The 25515-nt window shown below is 38.3% G+C and overlaps 2 protein-coding genes across 5 annotated transcripts in view; one reads left to right on the top strand and one right to left on the bottom strand.

Annotated features, from left to right (window-relative positions):
- Nucleotides 1-111: 111 nt before the first annotated feature.
- LRRC66 (leucine rich repeat containing 66) lies at nucleotides 112-8923 on the top strand. Its single transcript, XM_026033626.1, has 5 exons — nucleotides 112-514; nucleotides 727-1226; nucleotides 3306-3475; nucleotides 5151-5478; nucleotides 6156-8923. The coding sequence occupies exons 1-5, from the start codon at nucleotides 426-428 to the stop codon at nucleotides 8825-8827; spliced, it is 3759 nt and encodes a 1252-aa protein (XP_025889411.1). The 5' UTR covers nucleotides 112-425; the 3' UTR covers nucleotides 8828-8923.
- A 7696-nt stretch (nucleotides 8924-16619) lies between these two features.
- DCUN1D4 (defective in cullin neddylation 1 domain containing 4) overlaps nucleotides 16620-25515 on the bottom strand; it is a 30578-nt gene continuing 21682 nt past the window's right edge. For 3 of the 4 annotated variants that reach the window (XM_026033516.1, XM_026033518.1, XM_026033519.1), the window contains 7 exons: nucleotides 25004-25095; nucleotides 22984-23054; nucleotides 21146-21237; nucleotides 20122-20230; nucleotides 18046-18150; nucleotides 17497-17599; nucleotides 16620-17388 (listed from right to left, as the gene is read on the bottom strand). In XM_026033516.1, coding sequence (XP_025889301.1) covers nucleotides 17333-17388; nucleotides 17497-17599; nucleotides 18046-18150; nucleotides 20122-20230; nucleotides 21146-21237; nucleotides 22984-23054; nucleotides 25004-25095 — 628 coding nt within the window. In that variant the 3' untranslated portion in view covers nucleotides 16620-17332. Of the gene's footprint in view, nucleotides 17408-17496; nucleotides 17600-18045; nucleotides 18151-20121; nucleotides 20231-21145; nucleotides 21238-22983; nucleotides 23055-25003; nucleotides 25096-25515 lie in introns of all 4 variants that reach the window. The other variant, XM_026033517.1, reaches the window with a different exon arrangement.

Below are 25515 nucleotides of genomic sequence, written 5' to 3'. Positions count from 1 at the left end.
TGGCTATTATTAACATATTTTTTCACTACAGATGAAGAAGTGTCGATGCCACACATGCCCCTTGTTGTGCTTTTTTTCTCCTTGTACTTGTTTCAAGCACTGTGTGACACATTTATTACCACATGCACTGTGTGATCCTGCAGATGCCCTCAAGTGCAGCACTGAGTACTTTAAGGTACATCTGAAGAACTCCGCATTTGTAAAAGAGGGGGTTGTTTCAATAAGCTCTGAAATTCTCATACATTTGTTTTGAAATGGAACAATAAATTCTAAAAGAAACTGTGTTTAGAAGTGYTTTTTTCAAGAATGTGATCTCATTAAAGACACGTCATGTTATTGCTGGTGAAGATGGTTATTAACTATGCGCCATTCCGCAGCTTTGTCATACAGTACAACCAGTGGACTTTGCTCACTGATAATAGTGAATGATACCAGAAGTTGGTTCAGAAGTCTCCATTACTTTCAGTTCTGGAGTTCCTGCAACACAGTGTCCTCAAGGCAACGACAGGAAGAAGTAAGAAATTTAGGATTGGTCTGGAAATAAGCAGAGGGTGGTGGGTATTTCTGAAYGTGCTTTCTGAAAAAATAGCCCAGGCTCCCAAAGTGTGTGTTTAAGGCAGAAAAGTGGCAGTGGTTTGGGTGCTGGCTGTTTGTTTCTGAGTGTGCTTCTGCTTTGTATTTGATTGTAGTTACATTGAGCTTACCTTAATTTGACATCTTGCATAGGGGCACAATGGAGAGCCTTCACCTACACGTCATAGCCGTGCTCCTTTACTTCATCCTTCCTGGATCTGCGGAAACCGACTCACATCGGATCCCTTCTGATACTTCTCATCATTCGGGCTGCCGGTGGGAAGGGAATCTCATAGTGAATTGTTCCTTCGCTGGAATATCCGCTGTTCCCGAAGATGTAGCACTAGCAGTGCTAACAGCTGATCTAAGTCACAACAACATCAGGACGCTGCTGCGCACAACGGGCGGAAAGCAGGAGTGGGTGGTGAAGCACCTGAACCTCAGCAACAACCTCATTTCGGAGCTCTCCTTCGCCGTGGCTTTCAGGAATCTGCCTTCCTTAGAAACTCTGAACCTCGACGGCAACGCGCTGAGCGCCCTCCCGCTGGGCCTCCCCGCGGCAGCGCCCGCGGAGCAGGGAGACGCCAGGCCGCTCCTGCCCTCCCTGAGAGCGCTGGCACTCCAGAGGAACAGCCTTGGCTCCGTTCCCCAGGGTAAGTGCTCCCAAACCCGTCGGCAATGCCCTGAGAGCAGGGCCTTTTACACGCAGCTGCATCCACCGGCATCCATCCTCAGTGCAGAACCACTGCAGTTAGCTGTGCTCGGGAGGGGTGCAGGTTCCACTTGAGTGCAAATGTATTTCAAAAAAAGGGTATAATGTTTGTAATTATGTTGCCTTAGAGACAGTCAAACAATAATAAAATCATCCTGTCAGCAGCAAGGAAGTATTTTCCCTTGTTTCATAGGGAAGTAAAAATATTTAGATATTTGGAATACATATTTAGAATATTTATATATATTTAGAATATGTATTTAGATACATATTTAGAATTAGACACCATATTATATATGATACTTATTAGATATTTAGAAGAATTATTTAGAATTAAAACACCAGCCTCCAAGTCTCTATTGTAAATCTTATAATTAAAAAAAAGATAGATAAAGGATTTCATACTCCTGTTCAGAAGAAAGTCAGTACTCCTAAGTTGCTCCCACTTCAATATTTCACAAAGGCAGGAAAACATTTTGTCCAAAAAATAAAAAAATCCTGCTATCTTTTTATTAGTGTTTTCAGAGAACATTCCCAAAGTGACACCTATTAATGAGAGGGAATTAATCTTCAGTAAACTTTCTTCAATAAACTTACAGACKTGTAGGGGGTATTTCCTGGTCACCGAGCTGGACTCGGTGCACTGCAGCCTGTGTCCTCAGAAACAGGCAACTCGCCTGATTCATCAAATGCTCCAATAAAGCAAAAGCTGCAGTTTGAGCAACCCACACATATTTGCTTGTTGAATTTTACCAACCTCCGATAACATCATCATATTCTTTGGCCTCGAACCTAATAAACATCAGGGGGGAAAGAAAGGCTTATCTCAAAGAGAGCTGAAGCTCCCCACAGTTCCAGAAGGTCCATTCTTCCCCCTTTTCTGATACCAAATAACTCTGGCACGCAGTAAGCTGCTACGCTTCATATTTTGCTAGGTGTTTATGTAGGCACCTATAGGGTTCCTTATGGAAAGTACAGAAACAGATTATAAAATATACTGATGAGAAACTGATTGTTTTGCTATATAACAATGTATATAGGATATATAGGATGTCATACTGGATCAGAAAGATTACACTTGAGTGTACAAGATTCCAGTAATTTCTAAATGTTAAAAGCAAATCATATTGCTGCACTTCACGCTACTATACTGCCAAGTTGTATTTACAACTTAGTTATATACAACTATTTAAGTAGTTGTCCAGAATGTTATTTTCATTCTCCAAAACATTGCCCGTAAACCCAAGGGCAAAAAGTGTTAGGAGAACGAGAGAGAGAGATTACAGAATTGTGGTGAGGCCAAAAATCAGGTGCCAGCCTTCAAACTGGAATTTGCAAATGGGAGTTATAAAGGCTCCCTGCACAGCGTCCTAGAAATATGAGCTACCCTTGGGTTTCAGAGCAGCCACACATGCAAGACAAACGCTGTCCCTACCCGGAAACGCTGGGAATTACTGGAAATTGAACTGATCTGTTTAATATTTCACAGGCACACAGCCATAATCAACACAAACAAGTCGCAGCTTTCAGTCAGCTTTACGTTGTATGAACATGGTTCAAGTAATTCTATGTATGAAAAACACACATGGAGATGGCAAAGAACAGGAAAAGTTTTAGCATTTTTTGCTTCTCTCCCTTCCTTTTACCATTAACATGTTATGATTTTAAAAAGGGGGGTATATTCCACCCTTTTCCACACTCCTCCCTTCCCATCCCTAATTCTCCAAAGAGGCACATTCGAGGTACAGAGGCCATGCTCATGTTACTGCCTTCATGGATACGCGAGTTTCAGAAAGCACGCACTGACTTGTACATGCACTGAAGCGCCTGTTGCTGATGCTATACAACTTTTAAAATGGTAACAGCATTGCATAAAAAAGGCATAATAAATCACAGCCTGCAGCCACAGGCTGCCATAGACAATAACTGAAGAAATACCACACCAAAGAAGTTCTTAAAAGCTGCCTGATGCATGAAAAAAATAAGAATATAAAGTGTCAAACAATTTTGTTTCCCTCAGGACTAGGGATGTTGCAGTCTTTACAAACTGTCCACTTGGCATCCAATGACATACTGCAAATTGATGCGAATGACTTTCAAAACTGTTCACAACTGAGGAATATCTACTTACAAGACAACAAGATAACTAAAATTCACCCAGAAGCTTTCAAGGATCTAAACAATTTACAGGTTAGAAACAATTGTAATATTGTTTTACATGTTTTATATTAATCTGTGTTCAAGATACCAGTTATCAGCTATTCAACAAAGATATGAGGGTTTTTTTTTTTGTAGTTGTACTAGTATGTTAAAGCTAGTGATGCAAATAATTTTTATTTGTACAGAACATATATTTGTCCTTAACACATAAACACCCACACTCCCAAACCATACAAAATACATACTTAAAATAAAAACATTCATCTATGGCACCATCTCCAAAACTGATGTTTACTGSCTGTGGATCCACTACAGGATGGAACTTAATTTTAATCGATAATTTCACCTCGTGCAGGATCCTTCCTTTAGCAAAGGTCGCAACATTGATCTATTTATCCATCCAAACACCATGCTTTCTACTATTTAATTTGTGCACAGCAGCGTTATTTTCCTGCTAGGTTTTGCAAATAAAGAGGCATTTATGCTGCAAGCTGCTTTCTGGCAAGACAGATAAACTCCCGAAGATGCTGCTGCTGCCACCAGCATCTCAACTGCCTTCACCACACTACGCTACACCGCGCACTGCAGACTTTTCAACATCTGCCCTGTGGAGAGAAGAACAAGATACACCCAGAAACATGTCCAAGCCAGTATGGAAGATGTCTAGGACAGACTATTTTCTGCGAGTTGAAAGAGGGTCTCAAGCAGAAAAGCATTAATTTTAGGAATACACTTAAGTGCTTTAATCAAATACGCACTTTTATCTACTCATCCTTCATTCTTCAGCCAAGCATAAATTGTCCCTCAGTCATTTCAGTGTTATGTATATGTATACATCATATGCACACATATGTAYGCATCATGTCATTTTCCCACGAAGTATTAAAGCATTATCCTCCTCTGACACCTACTGGAGGGGATTAAAATACTAACGAGACCGTTTCTTCCGATTTTACAATCCAAAATACGTATTTTTGTGTGCACAGAATAGTGTTACCACATTCCTCTGCCACACAAACAGGTTAAATCAAAACGCCAGCACCCTTTGGCAGCAAGCRGGGCTGTGCGAAGGCAGGGGCCATGGGGACGGCAGGGACGTGCACCGGGGCAGGGGCCGCGCTGCCCCACGCTGCCTCCTTACCCAAGCACAAGCCCTGTTGTCCCCCGTTCCCTCTGCACATGCACATACACACACATACGTTTCCCCTCCATACCATCCAAGAAGCCTCAAAGCCTAAAGTGGCACCACAGATCCCCGTCACCTGCCGCTCAGTGGAGACGAGAGAGAATTCCAGGGGCTTCAGGGGAAAYGTGGCCCAGAGGCCGCGTCTGCGATCACAGAGCCACCAGAAAGCACAAGGCATCTTCAGGACTCATCCCTTTTGCATCATTTCATGAAGAGAAACCTCTGCTGCACCCAAGGGCCTTACTGAAGAGTCGCTCCCTCTTGGGATGGCAATGATCCCAAGGGATGGCAATGATGGGAACCTGTGATAGTCCAGTCACACACACAAAACTATTCAACAATGAGAGCTAAATACAGCACACCTCTCAAAAAGCTTAGCCCAATATTTAAATTTTAAGCAGCTGTTCTGTTCTCATTTCTTTAGAAATGCCCACTACACTAAGCAGTTAATGTTGACAATGCACCAGCTCAGATTCCATTCTAAACTTAACTATTTTTGAATGATTTATTTCCAAACAGGTTGTGGATCTTCGTGGAAATGCTCTGACAACACTCCCACCACAGATATTCAACAACTTGAACATATTTCAACTTGGAGTGGATTCAACAAATAATCCCTGCACATGCAACTGCAATCTAAATACTTTCAAATATTTAATTCATTTTCTTCTTGACTCAACGAGGAAAAGATGGAGTATTTCACACAATAAATCTGTCAACGTCTTATGGAAGCTTCTGTCTCTTTCAAGTTTTAATTTAAACTGCAATGACAGTGTTTCATTTAAAACAACTGTAATCCCAACGGGAAAGACATCTGTGCTAAACTGCCACTTGGATAACACAAGGGGTATGTACAATGGACTCCAGCCACACACTGCTAAAATTCAAATGCCCACAGAAGAAATTGGTTCAAAAAGAATGGAGAAACAATCTAACCAGGCAAATTATTTGCTTAGAAAGTATTATATCAGTTAGAATTCTGAAAAGTGAATTTTCCCAAAAATATCTTAGTCTTCTGGTAAGACTTTTCTTTTTTTAAGCAATGCTTAAAATAAGTTTAAACTTACAAATAAGTTTAAAGAAGTGTTATAAATCCATTAATGCTTGGATACAAGAGACAATTGGGCATTTTTTCTTACTAGTGTGATTAATAGCCAAGGGGCAGTTACGCTGAGGCATACAGAAAAATGGTAAGGGATGCAACAGTGTTTCTAATAGGGATAGCAAAATAGAATGAAAAAATAATATTTTCTATTCTTTCTATTTCTATCTAAATAATATTCAGATACAGAAAACATTATTTAGATATAGAAAATGTGCTGCATGCTCTGTGCAGAGCAAAAGTGAGATGATTACCAGATACTTGGCTCAAGAGCTAGTTATTATGCATAGATTAAAAACATTTCATAAGAACAATGTTAGATGTCTCAAAGATGTTCATAGAGTGTCTTTATAGAAATAAACTGCCTCTCAATCTTCTTCTCTACTTTCAAAGTAGACTTACTTTGTTTTCTTTTATTTCAGGTAATGGGGTCTTTTGGTGGACMCCTGTAGGCAGAATTTCAAGAGATGCTCCTCTTCCTCCCATGACACTGGAGAAAGAGAGTAATTTAGCAATACACAAYGCTGACAGAACTGCTGAAGGACTTTATACGTGTATTTTTTTTAATACAACAAGAAAGAAACTTCTCATCTACGATATACAGGTAGAGGAAARGCTTTCAAGGTCTTTGGTTAGAAAAACCCGGGATACTACCACTGTTTTTAGGCAAGGAACGACGAGGCAAGACCTTGTGCTGGCGACCTGCCTGTCGGTGCTGGTGACGTTTGTGGTGGCCTTTTGCCTGGGCGCCTTCGCCAGGCCCTACCTTGGGAAGCTGTGGAGCCGCATGCGCGGAAGCGAGCGCTCAGCTTCCCAGCATGTTTATTCCAACGAAGCCTTCTCCAACGAAACTCTGGGCAGAGAGTGCACTGCAAGCATCCCAACAAACACACGGAGCAATCTGTTCATCTGTGATGAAGATTCTCCAAAAAACACACGCTTTTTTCCTACACAAACCTCTAGCTTGCATGAAAGTGTCATTTATAGTAACACAGGGGCACCCAATACTGGGGAAGAGGACCAGAAGCCATGCACTGATGAGACCAAAGCAAAGCACAAATCAGTGTTTGCCAACAGCAAAGCAGCTACCGCCAGGAACAACCATTATATAAGTGTTAATCCACAATCTTCTGTTGAGATGTACTATGGAGACAGTCATGAGATAGCACCACGAAACCTGACACGCCAGGACATTTCGTTACATGAAGATTCAAACTATGCAAATAGTGAAGCCTTGGAGAGGAGCAGCTTCCCTCCCACACCTGGCAGACGGAATGCTGACTCGTACTCAGCTCACGTTGAGCCTTCACATTCAGATTTACCCTTCGCAAGAGAGACCGCCCTTCCATTTCGTGGAAGGCAAACCCATATAAATGCTCAAAACCCCAGGAACACAGAGATAACCAACAAGTCTCATCTGCAGTCTGAAATTACAGAGGCTACGGTAGATTCTCCCAAATGGAAAGAGGTGATCTCCGATACCGAGTCCCGAAGCACTTCAGTAGTTCTACCCAAAACACAACTTGGTCTAAATAACAGAAAGGATAAAATCAGTGATGCAGGAGATTTTATTTTACCRAACAGTTGCCAGAGACATATAAATCGTGAGGATTTAAGTGCCTACCTTGCAAGTGACAATTCTGATCTAGAATATTACAAGCGAGGAGGTGCTACCAAACAGGAGGATCTGGCAGACCTCTTTGGGGACAGTTCTTCAGACGAAGGGGTCCCATTTACAATGAGCGACTGTAGCTCTTTATCAGATGTTGAGCTGGGACAACCTCCAAGCAACACCCTCTCAGGCTGTCAGTCATCGCTAGAAAAAGCCGATGCAAACAACGAAACAGAGAGGTCCTCAGCAGCGGCCGAGCCTCCCAGCCCGGCTGCTGAACATCAGCCCTTTGGGAAAGGCGAGAACACGGATGAGGATGATTCCGACATCACTGCCAGTTATGGATCAGACAGCAGCACGTCTCAAACAGAATCGCCTTACACTGACAAGCACAGCGACCATGAGTCTGATTCGAACACAATCATTTTCTCTCACCAAAAAGCTCCTGGTATGTTTAAGAGTTCTACCCATCCAGAGTCACCAATTCAAAACTTCATTTCTGGTTCTACAAGCAAACACAGTACAAGTTCTAATGATACGTCAGCTTCCTCAAAACGCTCTCCCACGTCTGCCTCACACACAGAGGATGCTCCTGCCAAAGAGGCCGACTTGTCACCGTCCCAGTTTTCCATTCAAGCTCAGCACTTTCAGCGGTTCAGGCCCACGGAGCAGGAGGAAGATGCAGCAGACATCAGTGCTGAGAGCACAGAGCGGAGTTCCTCTGAAGAGGATAATAGCGAAGAGGATATTACGTTAAGAAGACACATGAGGACACCCGAGAAGGTTCATTTTACATTTGCACCCGATGACTTTGGTTCCGGTCAGGTTGTTAGAAAGTCTTCCAACACAGCCACCGATGAATCAACTCTTCAACCTCCGACTCAAAGCACAGGTGAAGGGCGCATTATGGTTATTCCTGACATAGATGACTCCGTACCCCAGGGGAAGCAAGTGGAAGCACCTAATGCACARACCATGCAAAAAGACCTTACTAAAGGTGAACACGAGGAGCACACGGAAGTGCAGGATGGCACCAGCTCTGACCTGCCTCCAGAAACGCAGTCCCACAACATGACGGCAGCTTCGCATCATCCTGACTGCTCTGGCAAAGCGCAATCCGTCTTCAGCACACACAATTATTCCCAGTGGGATCAGAGTGAGGAAAATGCATATTCCTCACCACTCCCACAAAGGTCTTTCATTGCAAATATACAATACAGTTCATTGCCATTCCCACAGACTAGAGGAAAGAGAGACTCCAGAAAGACCGATTCCAGTGATACAGAGGACGACACCACTTGGACAGCACCGGAAAACTATCCTACAATGGTTGTCAATCTCCAAAATCCTAGTGAAAACCTCGATCAAAAAAATAAGACCAATTTAAGTCAGGGTCTGTTTTTTGTTAAGAAGAAAAGAGCCTTTGATGGATTTGTTAATGTCTTGCGCAAAGCAGATCAAACTTCAATAAGTGAAGTTTAAAAATGCAAAAACCTCCAGGACTCCCACAATGATAGTGTCAAAGAGCAGGAACAAAAATGACTGGATCTCAAAATGAAGTTCTGTCGCTCCTGGTAACTGCTCAATACCAGGGAGKTTTGTTCTTTTTTGATTTGTTTTTATTCCCACCCAGTATAATAATGTACTTTTAGCATCAGAAAAAGAAGTTATGGAACTAGGTATTGATGAGGTGAATGCAGCTGCCTGCTAATGCTCTGAGGTCTAGATCCATTTAGTTCAGGCATCCAGCTTGGAAACACATAGGTACCATAAAGCCAAAAGATATTGCAGGTCTATACACACATTGGCATACACATAAACCAAAAGCCAGGGATTTGTATTCAGAATGGCACTTGTAAAAGAAGGAAAATCTGTAGCATAGTCAGAGTGAGTAAACTATGTATAATTGCAATAAACCTTACACATTAATAGTTTTATATGTTGGTAGTGAGATGTTAATCTTCTTTGGAAACAGTCTCTGATATGCGCTCTTATTTCTCTTTGTCCAAAATAAATGTTACACTGCTGAATTCTTATCACTATTATCTTGCACTTCCTATGGGAATCACTCCTATAYAGTCAAATGGTACAGTCAAATCTGTGACTACCTTCTGCTCTTGAAACAAATTTGTGGATTAGAAGTTTCCAAATTCCCAGTTTTGTGAAGATAGATAAACAAGATAAAGTCYGCAAGAGTTTTAAGGGCAAAGTATGACAAAGTAGGAAGACAAAAATACACTGCAAAATGCCATTAATTGTTCAGACCTACTTTCCGTATTTCAAAGGTGATCCCCCCCCCCCCCCCCCCCCAAAAAAAAAAAAAAAAAACCAACACACACTGCCTCACTGGTACCAGTCCTGATGCCCCTTTTTGAGAGAATTTGTAACACTTAAGGCAAATACATACTTTTAATTAACATGGCTGATTGAATTTTTCAGAGTCTCCAATATGGCACTTTTGGTTAAGTGCTACACAGATTTGATTGGGGCCACTGCAGTATTTGTAAATAATTCAGGAACATCYATAATTCGGTTACAAGCCATGAACCTGCTGTCATCTGCACTTCCCCATTAGTCCTTGGGAAGATCTGTGGTGTTTTTGCTCCAGTACTCAGTGGTATCAGAGCTGATGGAAAAGCTGTTAAAAGCACAGGTACCAGTTTCCTTCCTTCCTAGTCTAGTCCTTCGCTCAGGAAACAAGGATGAACTCACCTCTTGAGGAAAGTGGCAATTTACCACCAAATTACGCATCAGTTCAGAGGTTTGATTTTGATTTGCTTTTCAAACATAAGTAGTACACTAGTAATTGTCCACTCAGACTGAGTAGAGAAGAACTAGAGGACAAAACATTCAAACCTGCAAAATCACTGCATGCTCACAAGCGTTAAATCAGAAAGACAGCAACTGTAAAATAAAACGGTCTTTCTCCAACTCATTCCCTGTTTGTATGCACCTGTAAACAGCATATCCCTTTCCACTCTTACTTCTCTCTCTCCTAATCCCCACGCAGCCTCAATATCCATGTAATACCTTAGCCTCTGCTGAATGCTAAGGCTGCTAGTCTGCAGCACCAAACACATCACTTTGTAGTACAGAAACAACATTATTTGAGGCGATCTAGAAGCAGAGAATGGCACAAGTTTCAGACTAATTCCTCACCAGATCAGCCAAGTAACTCCTCAGAGCAGAAACAGCAAGAGGAGCGTGTCCCCACCACCACTGCTCTTAACATCCATAAGCAGCTTTCAGTACAGCCAGTACAGCTCACTGTACACAGAAGATAACTGTAGTCAAAACACCTTTAAAAAGACAATACATCAGAACAGTTGGGATGTGCTCTTCATGGCACACCTGAGTTTTCAGGCACTGCTTCGACAGACCTCTCCGGGTTCAATGTTTGGCTGAACTGGCTGCTAAGAACTTTAGAAATCTGAATGCGTAAGTTAATTTCACACACAATGGAATAAAGAATGTACCTGAGTAGCTCTGCCAACTAATAAACAGCAATGTTTTGTCATTTGCTTATACTACTGTTCAGAACATGTTTAAAATAACAACATTGGAAAACTACCTTTTTTTTCTACCACCACAGACCTCAGTGGAAATATGTACAAGACTTCTGAGATATACAATGWATTTGAGAGCCCTTCATGACAAGAAGTTCCACAAAAATGTTTTATCATATCTACAGAGACAGAAATTTGCTCCTTCGTTATTTTTTTAACATGACAAAGAATTTGTATCAAAGTATCAAAATACATTGATGTTCTGTCTGAAACTTATTTTCACATGCTTTGTGCTATTCTTTTGTCATTGATCATTCCAAACACTCTTCTTATCGTACATTCACTCAAATTCACATAACCATTTTTTTCTTCATACTCATTTGTCACATCATTAGCAATCATTTCTGGAAATAAGACAAAATCTTTTACATTTTCTGTCACTCCCAACCAACAGCATCCTTCAGGCATCCAGTCCTTTCTGATCATCTTAGTTCTCCAAGCGCTGCTGTACCCAACAGCTACGCGGTCTCCCTGCTCACTGAACCTCTTCGAGACTTTACCCATGGTCATTTTTCTTTATATTTCAGCTGATTACAATTCAGCTCTATTTTCTGTCCTGAAAACAATTCATTTAGCTGATTCAGCTGCAGAGAATTTGCAAGTRCCCACACCATTCAAAACCAGCTGCAAACATCCTGGAACAAATATACACACTATGGAGACACACATACAACCCATATAGTATTTATRCTTGCAGGGAGGTACAACTGCATCTGCTCCAGAGAAACTGAATGCCAGGCAGCAAAACTCCTGTTTAGACAAGGCTCTAGTTWTTATCACGGTTGATAGTGGATAAACAGTTTGTGTCATCGAAGAGGCTTCTTAAGGAGCAGGCTGAGYGAGCGTGTGCTGCACTGCACTCTTCAGTGAAGATCGAGGGCACAGCTGGCAGGCTGCTAGGAGAAGTCCTGACATACTCTTCTTGCCAGGCAGCAGAACGCTGAGCTCAGGGCTGGAAACACCACAGTTGTACTGAACAGGTTTAACACAAACAAACAAGCCAAAAAAATAAAACCACACTAAAATCTTAAGAACAGATTGAGAACTTAAGTTCTCAAGTAAAGACAGTAAAGACAGCATAACAAAGTTCTTGCTTTCCATCACATTTGACATTTTGCTAATTATCAGGTTGTATATTCTAGGCACAAAGCATGCCAGTCGTTCCAAAGCATGCTGAGAACTGGCTCATRAACAATCCTTAAATATGAAGCTATTCACACTTAATCTCCTCATAACTAACACCCCAATCCATTTGRGGAGCGATACAAACATCCTTGTGCAGAGAAGACTGACCTATGACTAACACAAGCGACACGTACGTTCTGAGAACTGCTGAAGACCAGCCCAGACTCCATCAGCAATAAATGCAAAGGCAGGGCTGTGTCTCTGGAACAGGCAGTGCAACAGCCTACATGGAAAGCCTTAGAGCCAGTCGCTCAAATAGCAGAAAGGGAAAAAGAATAAGAACTGCTTATTTTTTTTTAAACTCTTTGCAGTGTTTTAGTTTTGAGTTTTCAACTCAAAAATCTACAATTTTGAAAACAGTGTTAAGTAGTAAGAACAACTAATAGCTCCTTTGAAGTTGTGAATACAAAGTTGTGAGAATATCAGAGGCAGTGAGGTCACAACTCATGTTACACTGCTGGCAGCTCTTTCAAGATACAACTACTTTTGCTTCATGAAGGTAAACCAAACAGCCCATTACACGTCATATAACTGAAAAGTTAGTTCTGTTAAGAAGAGAAGGATTTGAGGTCAAAAACAGCCCAAAGCAAAATATTACCACATTCAATGCTACCAGAATTTAACACAAGACCACCTGTCTTCTCTTCCAATACTACAGTCTAAAGATTTGCAGAATCTTCTTTACATATGCTTTAAGAGATGAGTCTTTCTTGCTGTAAAATCCCATCTGAAGATACGTTCCTGGTAAAGTTGACTCTACATTAAAAAAAGCTTTTGCATAAGTGTTTCAGACACACACACTGTATTTGAAACATAGCATTTGAAACGCAACATTTCCAACGTTTTCAATACTCACTTGCTTTAGTATTAGCAATCTAAGAATCAAAAGACTGTACATTTTCTTTTAGCAAAACTCTGCAGCACATGGAAGTTCTCTGCTACTAGAGTGACAAAGGTAGACTAAACATTAAAATTCAGCATATCTTAAGAATACAAAAATGTGGATTACACAGATGCTTTTTATATAGGCATTGTAGACAAAAAACACATACACACACGACTAAACTTGCCAGCTGATATAGCAATTCTCTCTGACCTGTGAAGTGTATTCACAGGACAATTTCTAAGGCATGAACCACAGAAAGTTCTAAAGTCAAGTTTCAGAAACCATCACAAACGCTGTTTATTTGAGGGATATCCCTTTACATCAACACCAGCAAAAGTCCCCAAAAGGAACTCGTGATGATTCGTGTTGGGTGGCAAAACAGTATTTCAGTCAGCCCGCGAGTCACAGGAGCTCAGCGGACCTTACGTACACAACATGCACACAGCTGAGACGCGGCGTTCACAGCTGCAGGTGAACTGCTCTTCCTGCAACAGCAGCCTCCGAACAAACCGTTTTGTGACAATACACACACACAAAACGCTCCACATTTTGGTCTCAGTTACAGACTGTACTTAGTTGGTGGATGGATCCTATACACTTTTATAACAATACAAAAAGATAAAAGATAAGGCCTACAGAGGTATTTTAACAGTTATAATTAAAAACAGGGCACAAGCTAACCTTTCAAGCTGTCTACAAATTCCAGAAGTATTTAACAATTTGTTAGATTTGTGACCAGGGATCAACAGAAACCCTGAAAGACGTTAACAAAACTCATGGCTGTTACTTGACCTCCAAGAAATGTACCCAGTGAATGCTAAGCAAATAGTAACAAGCTAAAGCTCCTTTGGATTGTGCAAGCCTATCTGCCTATGTGAAATAAAATGTCTGTATTTGCGATGCAACGGGAGATGCCTCCAGTCCCCTATAAAAGTTTAAAAAGGCCACACAAGGGCAATCCAGACATTTATTGTAGTTATTGCAGTAAAGGTAACCTTAATATAGGCTCTTACTGGAAATTAAGTAGTACATACAGCATTCCAATAAATTCCATCTTCCTCAAAAAGCCTTCCTTAGGGAGGGCTGGCAAAGAAAGAAGCAGGAGGAACATAGTAATATAGTATCAAATTAGCATTAAAAAAAACTTTATGCTCCTGTAAAGAGAAATATATGGAAACTTAATTCTGGGATGTTTCTGTAATTAATATTTCCTATTATTATTCTATTCATAGAGAGTTCTAAATGTCTGTCACTTATCAATTTAAARAATTCACTACTGCGGCATCCAGATGATATTTTTCTTTCACTAGCTGCCTTTGCACCTTACAATTTCCTAAATATCAAGCATGAATTACACATAGGCCATTAAGTTTCTGCTATAAGGACAGACATTTTACACATTAAAAAAACAGCATAAACTAATATTTCTTCTGTCACAATGACCTTTCAGTATCCTRTTCAGGTACAAATATTCTGTGTGTCAACTTTTTAACACAAAAGCAAGAAATAGAGCAACTATTTGATGACAAAGCTAAGAAACAAAAGAGCAAATACCAAACTTGCCTTAAGTATAARGTAAATTAAGTAGCTTCAATAAGTACCCCTAAAGCAAAAAGTAGAGAGAACTTCTCTCCAAAGCACAAGAGCTGGAAACATTAAGGTCAGGTCCCTCTGCTTGTCAGCAGATCTAGCACAAAAGGACAGATAATGTATGAAAGCTGCAGCTATGCGGGTCAGCTTTAATTCATTTTGACCACTATAAATTTCAGTAAATACATCAATCACCTGTAATTGAAGATGTATATGTTAAACCTACTGAAGAACACAGATTCATCTTGCTTAMAACTGGCASGGAACATCTGCAGTATCCATATTCAAACACATTATTCCTTGCTCTCGTTCCTAGCTCATTATACATAAGAAATATTGAAGAATATGTTAATCTACACCATCGGATTTTTTTCTTTTGTTTTTAATTTTGTATTCTGCTTTTTTTGTATTTACAAAAACGTGTAAAAAGACACATGCTTGAACTGAACAGATTTCTGTTGACCTTGTTACATGAAAGTTACACCGATACCAGTAAGAGATGAAAAGTGTCTTTGGCTCTTGCTTCCACTATTGGAAGCCAAATTATTTGTTACATATAAAGCACCTTACRTAACCAGCCTTGTACTTTAGCAGTATTCATACCAATTTGTGCTAAACCATTTTCTAGAGTTATTACCTAAACATACAAGAATACTTGCAGTATTTCACTTACTATTTTAGCAACCACAATTAAGAACTAAACTAGCAGCTCCAACTTTTTCTTCTTTGCAATTATACTATAGTAATATACACATTTACATTAGAAATCTTAAATGYGTGTGTTTTAGTAAACACTAATTGTAAACATTAAATACCACACTCCACTGAATTCAAATATTGTGCAAATTGGCATCAAGTAATTATGTTAAGCAATTCAGTATGTGAAAAAGCCATGATTTTGTATGTTTTGCCACTATTAAAGAATGCTACTTATTTAGTGTCACAGAGACTCAAACATGACTCTTTCATGGGGAAAAGAAGTATTTTCTTAACAGCACAGGACTTTAGATTTTGTATAGGCAAAGGCATATTTAAGCAAATACACAAACACACAAAACTTTCTTTGGCAGCTAAATTTGTAAGAGGAAGAAGGCAGAGAGAAAAAAGGGAGAAAAATGTGAATATAAACTGACCAGCAGTAGCAAGTGAATTCCGTCCTCTTGGTCTTGGGAAGCAAGCTATGGTTCCTTTGACAAAGCAGGCTTAATCCTGAAAGCAGTCAGGTCAGCGACAGCTCCCGACTTCAGGGATAGCAGAACAGGGCCTTCAGTGCAACTGAAAACTTCACATCCAACCTAAAACGCTTCCCCCATCTGCCTCCCAGTTGCTGCCAATACCTTTAAAAATATTTTTACAGAAAAGTAGTATTATTCTTTAGTCCAAAATATTCACCGGCCCCTTTTTGTTAAGCGTTCCATGAAACGGCATAGAACATTTTACAAATCCTCAGGGATCAAAGTTTAATAGCACCAGATACTTCAAGAACCTAAAAATATCAACAGCAATGTTATTTAATAAGAACACATACGGCAAATCCAACATGACAAATACAGAACTTGCACCTTCCCATTCACTCATTTTCCCCAAATAACCACTAACACTGTGCTAAACAAATAAATGTATGAAACAAGAAGTGGCCCCTACTAGAACGTACTGTCATTTAATGCTGGTGTTTAATGTGCTCACTGCCTGCAATGGACATGCTGCTAGGAAATTCCAGTCCCCAACCTGAAAGGGTTACTAATAGAGTATTTTTAATTACTTAGAAAACAAGTTAYAGATCAAGGGAATGACTAACACTACAAAGAAAGATCCCAACCTATACTAATCATAGGTGGGGAAGAGCAGACTTTATTCCCCCAACCACTAATTTTAGATAAAACTTTTTAATTTCACCAGATCACAACATAGTCCAAACACGTAGTACAACAAAGTTTAAAAGAAATATGCCAAAGGGAATTTACAAAAGTCTAAAATCCATTTTTAAAAGGTACTTTAATTTGTTCACTTGTACCTGTAATGAAACTACTGCAGTTTTAACATTAAAAAGTCAGTACTTTCTTCTTCAAATAGAAATCATCTGTGGCATGTATAACTATTACAGTGTTTTTATATATATATATGCACGTGTGTATATATATAATATATATWTTTTTTTCCTTTTAAGACACTGATGTTTCATTCCTGTTAAGCAAAAGGTCATGTTTGGTGAATTCCCCTAAACAAAGTCACAGCATTTCTTGTCACTCCAGAAATTGGCATCTCAAACAGTAACATTAAAACTGACAATAGTTCTTCATGGAAACTCTGTCCAAGCAATCTGTCCATCTCGTTTTCAGAAATGCTACATTTGAGACCAAAATAAAAAATAACTAAGGTTTCAACGAACATGTAAGTGATTAGAAATATGCCACAAAATTATTTTTACAATACATTTCTGCAGAAATAATCCCTAGGTGAAGCTTTTTTTTATACACATATACAAAATTTAGACAGCAATATACACATAATCACAGTGAAGACGCTGGCAAGTTCACTATTTTGTAGTGTAARTACAGAATGCAAAGCAGCCTTCAAAGAGAACAATGCTACACAGCAAGCAGAGCTGGCTTGTTAAATAGCAAACACCAAAAGTTCCCTGCAAGAGGGATGCAGTGCAAGAGAAGCAGCATGCACTTTCATACRAACAGCAGTTTATGGCTAATGGTTGACATAACTGTGGTAACAGTGACTCTTGAGTGGCTGTGCATAGTTCAACTCCTATGTCATCTGTTTTCCTTTATACCATTCCACAAACTCATCCAACAACACAGGCCCTGGAGAGAGAGCAAATAACTGTATTTTACAAAATTTTGTAAGAGGACACAGAAGGACTGAATTCAGAAGTAAATTATTTTAAAATACCTATGTATAGCGGTACTTACAGGCTCCATCTTCATCATAATTACTGAGGTCAAGGTTAATTGTTCTGCTGAATTCAAGCACGTTACACCATTGGTCCTTATTGATAACTTTGTATTTTGATTGCTGCTTAAAGCAAGAAACATAAGTTACTAAAACGCTTTTATACTCCCACAGACATTCTTATAGAAAGTTAAGGTTTGTGTTGAATTACAACTTTAAAAAAAAAATCAAACAAGGATTAAACACACCACTAAGTAGTCAAATTAGTCTTGAGTAATTCCTGTTTCTAGTTAAGACTCCTTCTAGTGAACAAGTGTATATTAAGTGACAGCCTGTATGCAATTGAGAGCCACATTCTATAATTTCTCCTTAGTTAACTAAATATTAACTGCAGAGGGATTTTGTAAACAGGAAGGGAAGACAGCAGTACAACTGCAGTTTTGGGGTTAAGCATAATCCAAACCAGGATAAATTTTTGATATAACCACCAACACTTAGTTGTTTACTGCATGTTTCATTACAAACACAAATCAGAGAGAAAAAATACAATTTCCTTTAGAATTTCATACCTCTAGAAACTGGTGAAATACTGGAAAAAGAGACCATGTTTTTCCTAAAAGAAGCCCCAGCATACATTTGGCAGTATTGATATCTAGGCTGCGCTGGTCCTTTTCCTGTACAAGGAGAAAAACAGCTTAAAAAGGAGAAAAGAGGGAAAAGCCACGACCTCAGTGTTTTTCATTTCCCCCAATAGCCAGACTAGGACAGTTCATTCATTCATAAAACGCGTTAATAAATAACAGTATCTACTACTTTAAGAACACAACTTCCTAGTAAAACATTATACTTTTCCTCATAGCTAATGATTTGCTACAGAGAGGGGTTGCTTTCTACAGCAGAGCCGGTTCTTTGAGAAAATCTACCACAGAATGCCTTTAATGTTTAATATCAACACAGAGTCTTTGAAATGACATCCTGAAGCTGTGCATGCTGCATAAAAATAAATCTAGATGATGCTTGCTTTTTCTGACAAACTGACTCTAAAATACCAAATCATAGCAGACACTCAAATTACCTCTTAAAACTTCGGAAGTTTAGGACAGTGTTTTTTCCCATTGAATGCTTTTCCAAAACGATTATCAGCAGCGTGGAAATTAGACAATCTTCTGAATCAAAACCAAAATCATTCCTGTTCCGCATTCAGTCTCATTATTTGTTAACACAATGTACATTTTCTTCTGCCATATCTAAAGAGCTCTATTAATGTTTGTTAGCATTCATTTCCTCTTTTACAGTATGCTGTTCTCCTATAGACTCACCCTCCTCTTACAGTATCCTAAATTCAATAATTCTATTAATCTCATAGAATTTCAAAGTTTCCCTTGTTGATATAACCTTGATTTGCAGTTCCAAAGTTTTTTTGTTTGTTTCTCCACTCTCCTCTTTCAAAAGATTCACATCTCAAGGTTCAGTTTCTTTCTCAACAGCAAGGTTTGTTGTGCCCATCTGTTTATCATCTCTTGAAAACACTCCACCCACTCGCCTCAAGTCTTTTCATTTCTTTGACAGTCACACTGCTGGCAAAATTTGATAGTAGTTTTAAAATATCAATTTGAAATATTTCATCAGCATCTTCAACTTCTTTGGCAATTTTTGTTATTTCCTGTATTGGCATTTTGCTTCCAGAAAAAAATGAATAAATTTTTATACAGCAAAGAAAATTAAGGAACTGAGAGAGGTTTGTTTCTCTCACAGTAGGTCCATGCCTGCTGTCATATCCAGACTGCAGATTTCCTGGGTTAGAGGGGAACTACTGAGAATCTCTGCATGCCGACAAGCAGAAAGCACATGTATCACAAATTTCTATTTCTTATGTAAGACTAAACTGTCCTTATAGCTAGCAGATCAATCATTTTTTCTTATTTTTTCTGACGTTACCTTTTTGCTGTCAGTTTTCTTCGTGCTTCAAAACCAGATCTTCAGTTTTGCGAAATAAACTGTGATCATTTTTAAAAGAAATCCTCTGTGATTCATCACATAAGGAAGGTGAATGTCCAAATCTCTTGTCAATACACATGCTTAATCCAGGAAATTCAAGTTTTTTATGGCTCCCTTTGGGCAGGAATAACCTTACGTATACTGCAGTTTCTAATACCACGTAGAAATTTAGCAATTCATATTTTACACTAAGAAGATTGGTAACAGGATAACATATCCAGCTTTTAACATTTAAATTAATTCATTTTTACTACCTGCAAAACTGTCTGAAGTATCTTCCAAGTTTAAATATGTTTGCGCTTATGAGATCCAAATAGTAAGAAAAAAAGTAGGGGAAAAAAAAAGCCAATGGAAGTAAATGGTCAAGCTCCAGTATGCAACAGAATAGGGCCCAAACGATTTTCCCAAAGTCATAAAAGAGCTTGAAGCAAAGCAGCAGTAAAAGATGTCTTCTGCACTACATCTAAACCACTAACTCATTAACCATTTAGCAGCATTTGTATTTTTTTCTGATATTTTGCATATACTTAAAAAGAACTTGTCCATGTGTTAGAAACAATCTTGAGTGGAATCTTGGACGAGAAATAGCATATAGCCTCTATTATTTATGAAGGTAAAGTTCCATTTTTAGCCTTCCACATACTCACCCGTGCAAAGTCAAATGCGTATCTATAAATAAGTTTAAAATTGGTAGGCTCATTTAATAAAGATCTCAAGTAATCCAAAGAATTTCTCAGTTTTTCTGTGGTATCACATCTATAAGAAAAACAGAAGAGATTTTATAGTCTATATTCTTATAGTGGTGTCTGACGTTTTCAGAAAAAAATCTCTAACATATTCATGTTCCCACAGGAATGTAAGACATTTATGAGTTTGTCTATGTAAGATGCCTTGATTTAACCCTAGGTGTGAAATAAATTCAGATAAGCTAGCAAAAGCTTATGCTTGTACACTGATAAAAATTTGTTTGGCTTCATAGAACAAGCATTCCCCAGCAGATTAGCCAAGAACTTATCTACACAAGGCAGGCAGCCAGCCCAGCACACAAGTGCAACTACATTCTTTACTTTTACTGATAAAGTTACCTACACAGTTTTAGTGAATCTGCTTTGGAAGACGAGTTCAAAGACAGTCCTTCTCCAGCTCCCTATCAAACATGTAATTAGACAACTACAGTTAAATTAACTATCCCAAAATGAGGAGTCTCAAGAKAAAAAAGCAATTCTTCAACACAAAAATGTGTGGTCATAGAAATACACAAAAAGTGTATTATATAGTATTTTAAACTGCATATACTCTAATAGCATACTATTATTTAGTATTTATGCAATGACCCTAAAGCTCAGGAGGTTAAATACATAGGTCCAATTCAGGAACCAAGACAGATGTCTCAAGTCCTTGAGAATAAGCAGTATGAAACCTCATGACATTTGTTTTTCCAAGAGTGCAAACATTTTAAGCCACCTGTACTTAAACACGTAGCTTTAAGGATAAAGTTACCTCCAAGTGAGGCACACCTCAAACAGGATCAAAAACACACAGCTACTACTGTAGAGCAAGGTGCTCTGCCTCAAGTTTTGTTTCAAAAAAATTGTCTCTTAAAAAAAAAGAAAAAAAGAAAAAAAGAAAAAAAGAGTATAGCAGAGTTGGAGGTTTTTTCAGAGCACTTACTGTAGTGATGTCATTCCTTTCAACCATTCCTGTAATGTAAAGTAACCCATGTTTTGTGCATCCAGCTTCCACGCTAATACAAGCATAACTACCTGTTTAAAAGGGAGGAGGGAAAATCAAGACTGAGTAGAATTAACCAATTAAATAAATAAAAACAAATAAAAATAAAAATACACAAATAAAATAAAAATAAATAACACACATTTTTCTAATAGTTACTACTTAGTAGGCAAAAACAGCTTAACTGCATAATACATGAGGATGTTCAGATTTTTCCTACTAAGGACCTAAGTCATCCAAATACAACTATACGACTTGTCTATGCATAAAATACTCATGCCCATCATCTCTCCCACCACTGCCCCTCCTGCTGCCACGTCTGTCTCCAGTYTCTCATACGCAGGTGAAGTTGAATCCAGCACCAACAGTTAAGACTTTTAGAGAAAAAAAATCGCTTATAATATTCTCACTTCTCTTCTTCAATTCCCACACCTAATGCGATGAAGAGAGAGCAAGAGTGCCAAGATACAGAGCCAACCCACATCCACGTTAGCAGGAACCACTGCCTCTTCTGCCAAGGAGCACACAGAGTCACTGTGGGCATCCAGTGGGTAGCACAACCGTGAGGAAGATGGGTTAGTGCACTGAACATAAAAGCAAAAGCTAAAGAAAAGATTTCCTGAACCAACTACRAAACACAAGTTGCTTCTGACATTTGTCAAATTCTTTCCCAGATTAGCATCAGCGCAACCTCTGAGTCTGGTAAAATCTAATTGCTCTGAGGTTGATGATGATCCCACTTGAATTCAGCTATGCCTGGGTACTGTCACCCTAAGTAATCTCACAATCTGAACATGCAGTACAAAGTGGGTAGATACCAAGTGGATGAACAACAATATCAAAATTATCTAAAACTGCAAAAAAGTAATGTAGATATCCTTCTCATAGCTCACATAAGAAGCTACGGCAAGATAATATTCAGAAAAGARGTATGAGAGATTAGTATTACATTCATGAATTCAAGATATCACTTTTGATATATGTATGGGAAAAGTTGCAGGACAATTTTCACTACAGACTACAAGCAAAGGGTAAAAATAATCATGCCATTTAAATTTGCAAACCAGCCCTTTATCTAGCTCATGCTAATGAGGCTATAAAACCTTTTAATGGCAAAATCAGAATACCTTTATATATTCCCAGCATGTCTGCAAATGCAAAATTTTATTGTGCTCATGAACTTCAAAGTTAAGTAATTCCATCTCATATTTCCAATAAATCTTTGAAAAAGATAATTTCTGTTTTATCTATATGGATAATGCTCCAAAAATCCTACAAGAGACAGGACTTGCATGTGTATTTAAAGAGCACACATTATGCATTAGAAAAGGCCTGCAAGAGGCACAACAACTCATGATCCATTAGGATTTTGAAATTGCATGAAATGAATATTTTCCTACTTGAAATACCTTTCTCCTTTAGAAAATGCAGATAAAGCACTAGTTTGTTGTTGTTGTTGTTTTAAACTTCCAATAAGGTCTCAGAAAATAACYCTCTCATTTATTTATTTTTCCTGAGAAGGTGCGAGAATAGTTGGAAGGCAAGAAAGGAAGAAGTGGCAAAGGAAAGTTGGACATTTTACAAGTGAACAGCTTTTAGTTGAAGAAGGTAGCGATTTGTTTTCAAGTATTCATATAAACATCTCTGCTTTATATTCCTTCAAACTGCTTCTTCAAAATTTCAATTTATACATTTTTAATTCTTGATGGAAAAGAGAAAAAACTGTCTCACCATTATTACAATAGGCTAGGAAGATTTTGAATTAAGCTGGAACTTACATTTTCTGGCTCAACTCCAATGTCTTCACAGAATTTCTCCATACCTTCYGGCCCTACAACGTCATCAGTGCCTGCAAACAAAATACCTTTTGCCTATCTGTTCAAATTAAGAGAATAAGACCATTACAGCACAAAAGAACTGTAAGCACACAGTAATATCTAAATTTCCATCTAATTTACCTTCCTTTGAGAACACCCTTCATTGTTATCTCATTTATAAACTATCTTTACAAAATATCRTTTATAAAAGACTAAAATAAAAATGTTCTTGTTTATTTTAGCAGGTGAATGGGAAAGGAAGATAATGAATTATACATAGCTATTTTTTGTTTATTCAGAAGAAAGAGTTTCAAAAGCTAAACCAGATGCTACTCAAATCAAGATATGAATAACTTATGCTATACTCAAATTATATACACATAATTAGTGTATTATAACATACTTCAGAAAAGATTATCTTGTACAACTTATTTAGCCTATTTTGTTCAACTTACACACATTAAAAAGGGTTTGTTTTGAGAAAAGCAGCACAGGAGACYGAAATACCTACTTTCAACTGATATTATGGACCAAATGTGGAAGAAAAAGAGGTTTTATAAAAGGATAACCAATCTATGTTTTATTATTAGGTGACCAATTATTCTAGATATACCAAGGTTTAATTATATCTTATCCCCATCTTCCCATCACTTCCTCCCACCAACACTTCTCTGAATATACACAACAGCCTTTAAAAAGGCTTACTCTGTAATGCAAAGACACTGGGGAAAGAAACAAATGCAGCACCAACTGTCTGCATAAATACAAGAGCAGACTTAAGAAGCAAGCACACAGAAAAGATCATCCTTCAAAAAGCTATTTTTTAGAATATTATTCGCTACTGCAAACAAAATCATACTCTCCACTTTCCTCTGGTTTATCTTGGCATATGTAGCCAATGGAAAACCAGAAGTTTTCTCATATTGCCCTCCTTTGTCCTTTTTTTCCACTGAACTCTTGACAGGAATGAGTTATCCCTGTTGCTAGAGTAAAAAGAAAAGAAAAAGGGAGGGAAAAAAAAAATCAAACTGGTCCACATGATCTAGAAGGTTAGACTTGCCTTGTCTGACTGAACAGATTGCCACAGATAAGAGATCTCAGCCTGGTTTGATTTATGCAATGCTATTAGAAGAAAATTTTATAATAAATTAAGTCACTCTTCATTACATGTAGAAAGTAGACTAAAGGGAATAAACTGAGATGTTATGCAAGACAGTATGAGAAAACTGCTAGATGACCTTTCCTTCATTAACTATATAACTTAATTTCATTTTCATCTTCTTTAGAGTCGTAAGAAGATTTTGTTCCCTGTGTTTCAAATTCTTCCCTTCAGAAAAGCATGTTTAAAAGCAGGAAAACAAACTACAACCAGTGACTTCACTGTTCGATGATCATCTGTTGTGACTCCATCGCAGCAAGGTAATTTTAATTTTAGAACTAATGTCTGAGGAAAGTTTTCATATACAAGAACGGGAATAAAGAACTCAGTATACCTTTCCTATACTGCAGGATGGAAAACTAATAAAAGAGGACACTATTCTGGGATACATGAACTGATTCACTGTTGTGCTTGAAATTAGAACCAGAGATTTAGCAGGAACAAATTATACTACATTTCACTTAAAAGGGATCATCCCTGACAGTGCAAGTTTATACTGCGCAGTGTTAACTGGGCAGGTGAAAAGACCTCTAAGCAAGAGAGATAAATCTCTATTTGTGTCCAAAATGTTAACTATAGATCTGAGGAAAGCATACACCTTTTAAAATATTTTAAAATATAGGTCTTGTTTTTTTTATTTTTTATTTAACAAGACAAACTACAAGTTGAAATATTCAACTTCATGCTACAAAGAACACAAGAAAAGTTTCCTTCTTTACCAGGACACCTCTATATTTAGTTTTGAAAAGGTCAGTTAATGCAATTTTTACTTTCACTGTAGATTAAGCTGTTGTCAGAAGAAAAATTTTATGTCACCCTTACCTGCGTATTCATAGAACCATTCTAAGCATCTCTTACTTGAAAAGACTTCTTCCTCTGCTTTTATTCTAGTCGAATCATATTTTCTATACATACTTTAAAAAAAGAGAGAAACAAATAATCAAAATTTTAAAACAACCTTTTAGTCAATAGCCATTTTCAACAGCTTTCTTTCTTTAACCAGSTTCCTCAACATCTTGTCTCCTACCCAGTCATTTAGGTAATAGCCTACAGTTATTGAACCKAAATACATTTTCTCAACAGGCCATGAAGCTCTGACTGACTCCTACTTGTGCACATACATGAACTCCCCGTATAATAAACCCAGAACAGTTCAAGTTCAACCCCAAAATGCTTTGCACTGGCAGAAGGTAAGATTTTCACACACAGTTACCACAATCAACTGATGGGCTGCAACCTGACCGTGGGTCTAAACACACAGTAATTCCATATTATAGTGGATACAGCTTCTACCTGCAGGTGCACACATGCTTCATGCACTTGGGATTACTTAT

Source organism: Nothoprocta perdicaria, unplaced genomic scaffold, assembly GCF_003342845.1.
Source record: "Nothoprocta perdicaria isolate Ctin4 unplaced genomic scaffold, notPer1 scaffold_13, whole genome shotgun sequence".
NCBI lineage: Eukaryota > Metazoa > Chordata > Aves > Tinamiformes > Tinamidae > Nothoprocta > Nothoprocta perdicaria.
This window is presented reverse-complemented; position numbering and strand designations above follow the sequence as displayed.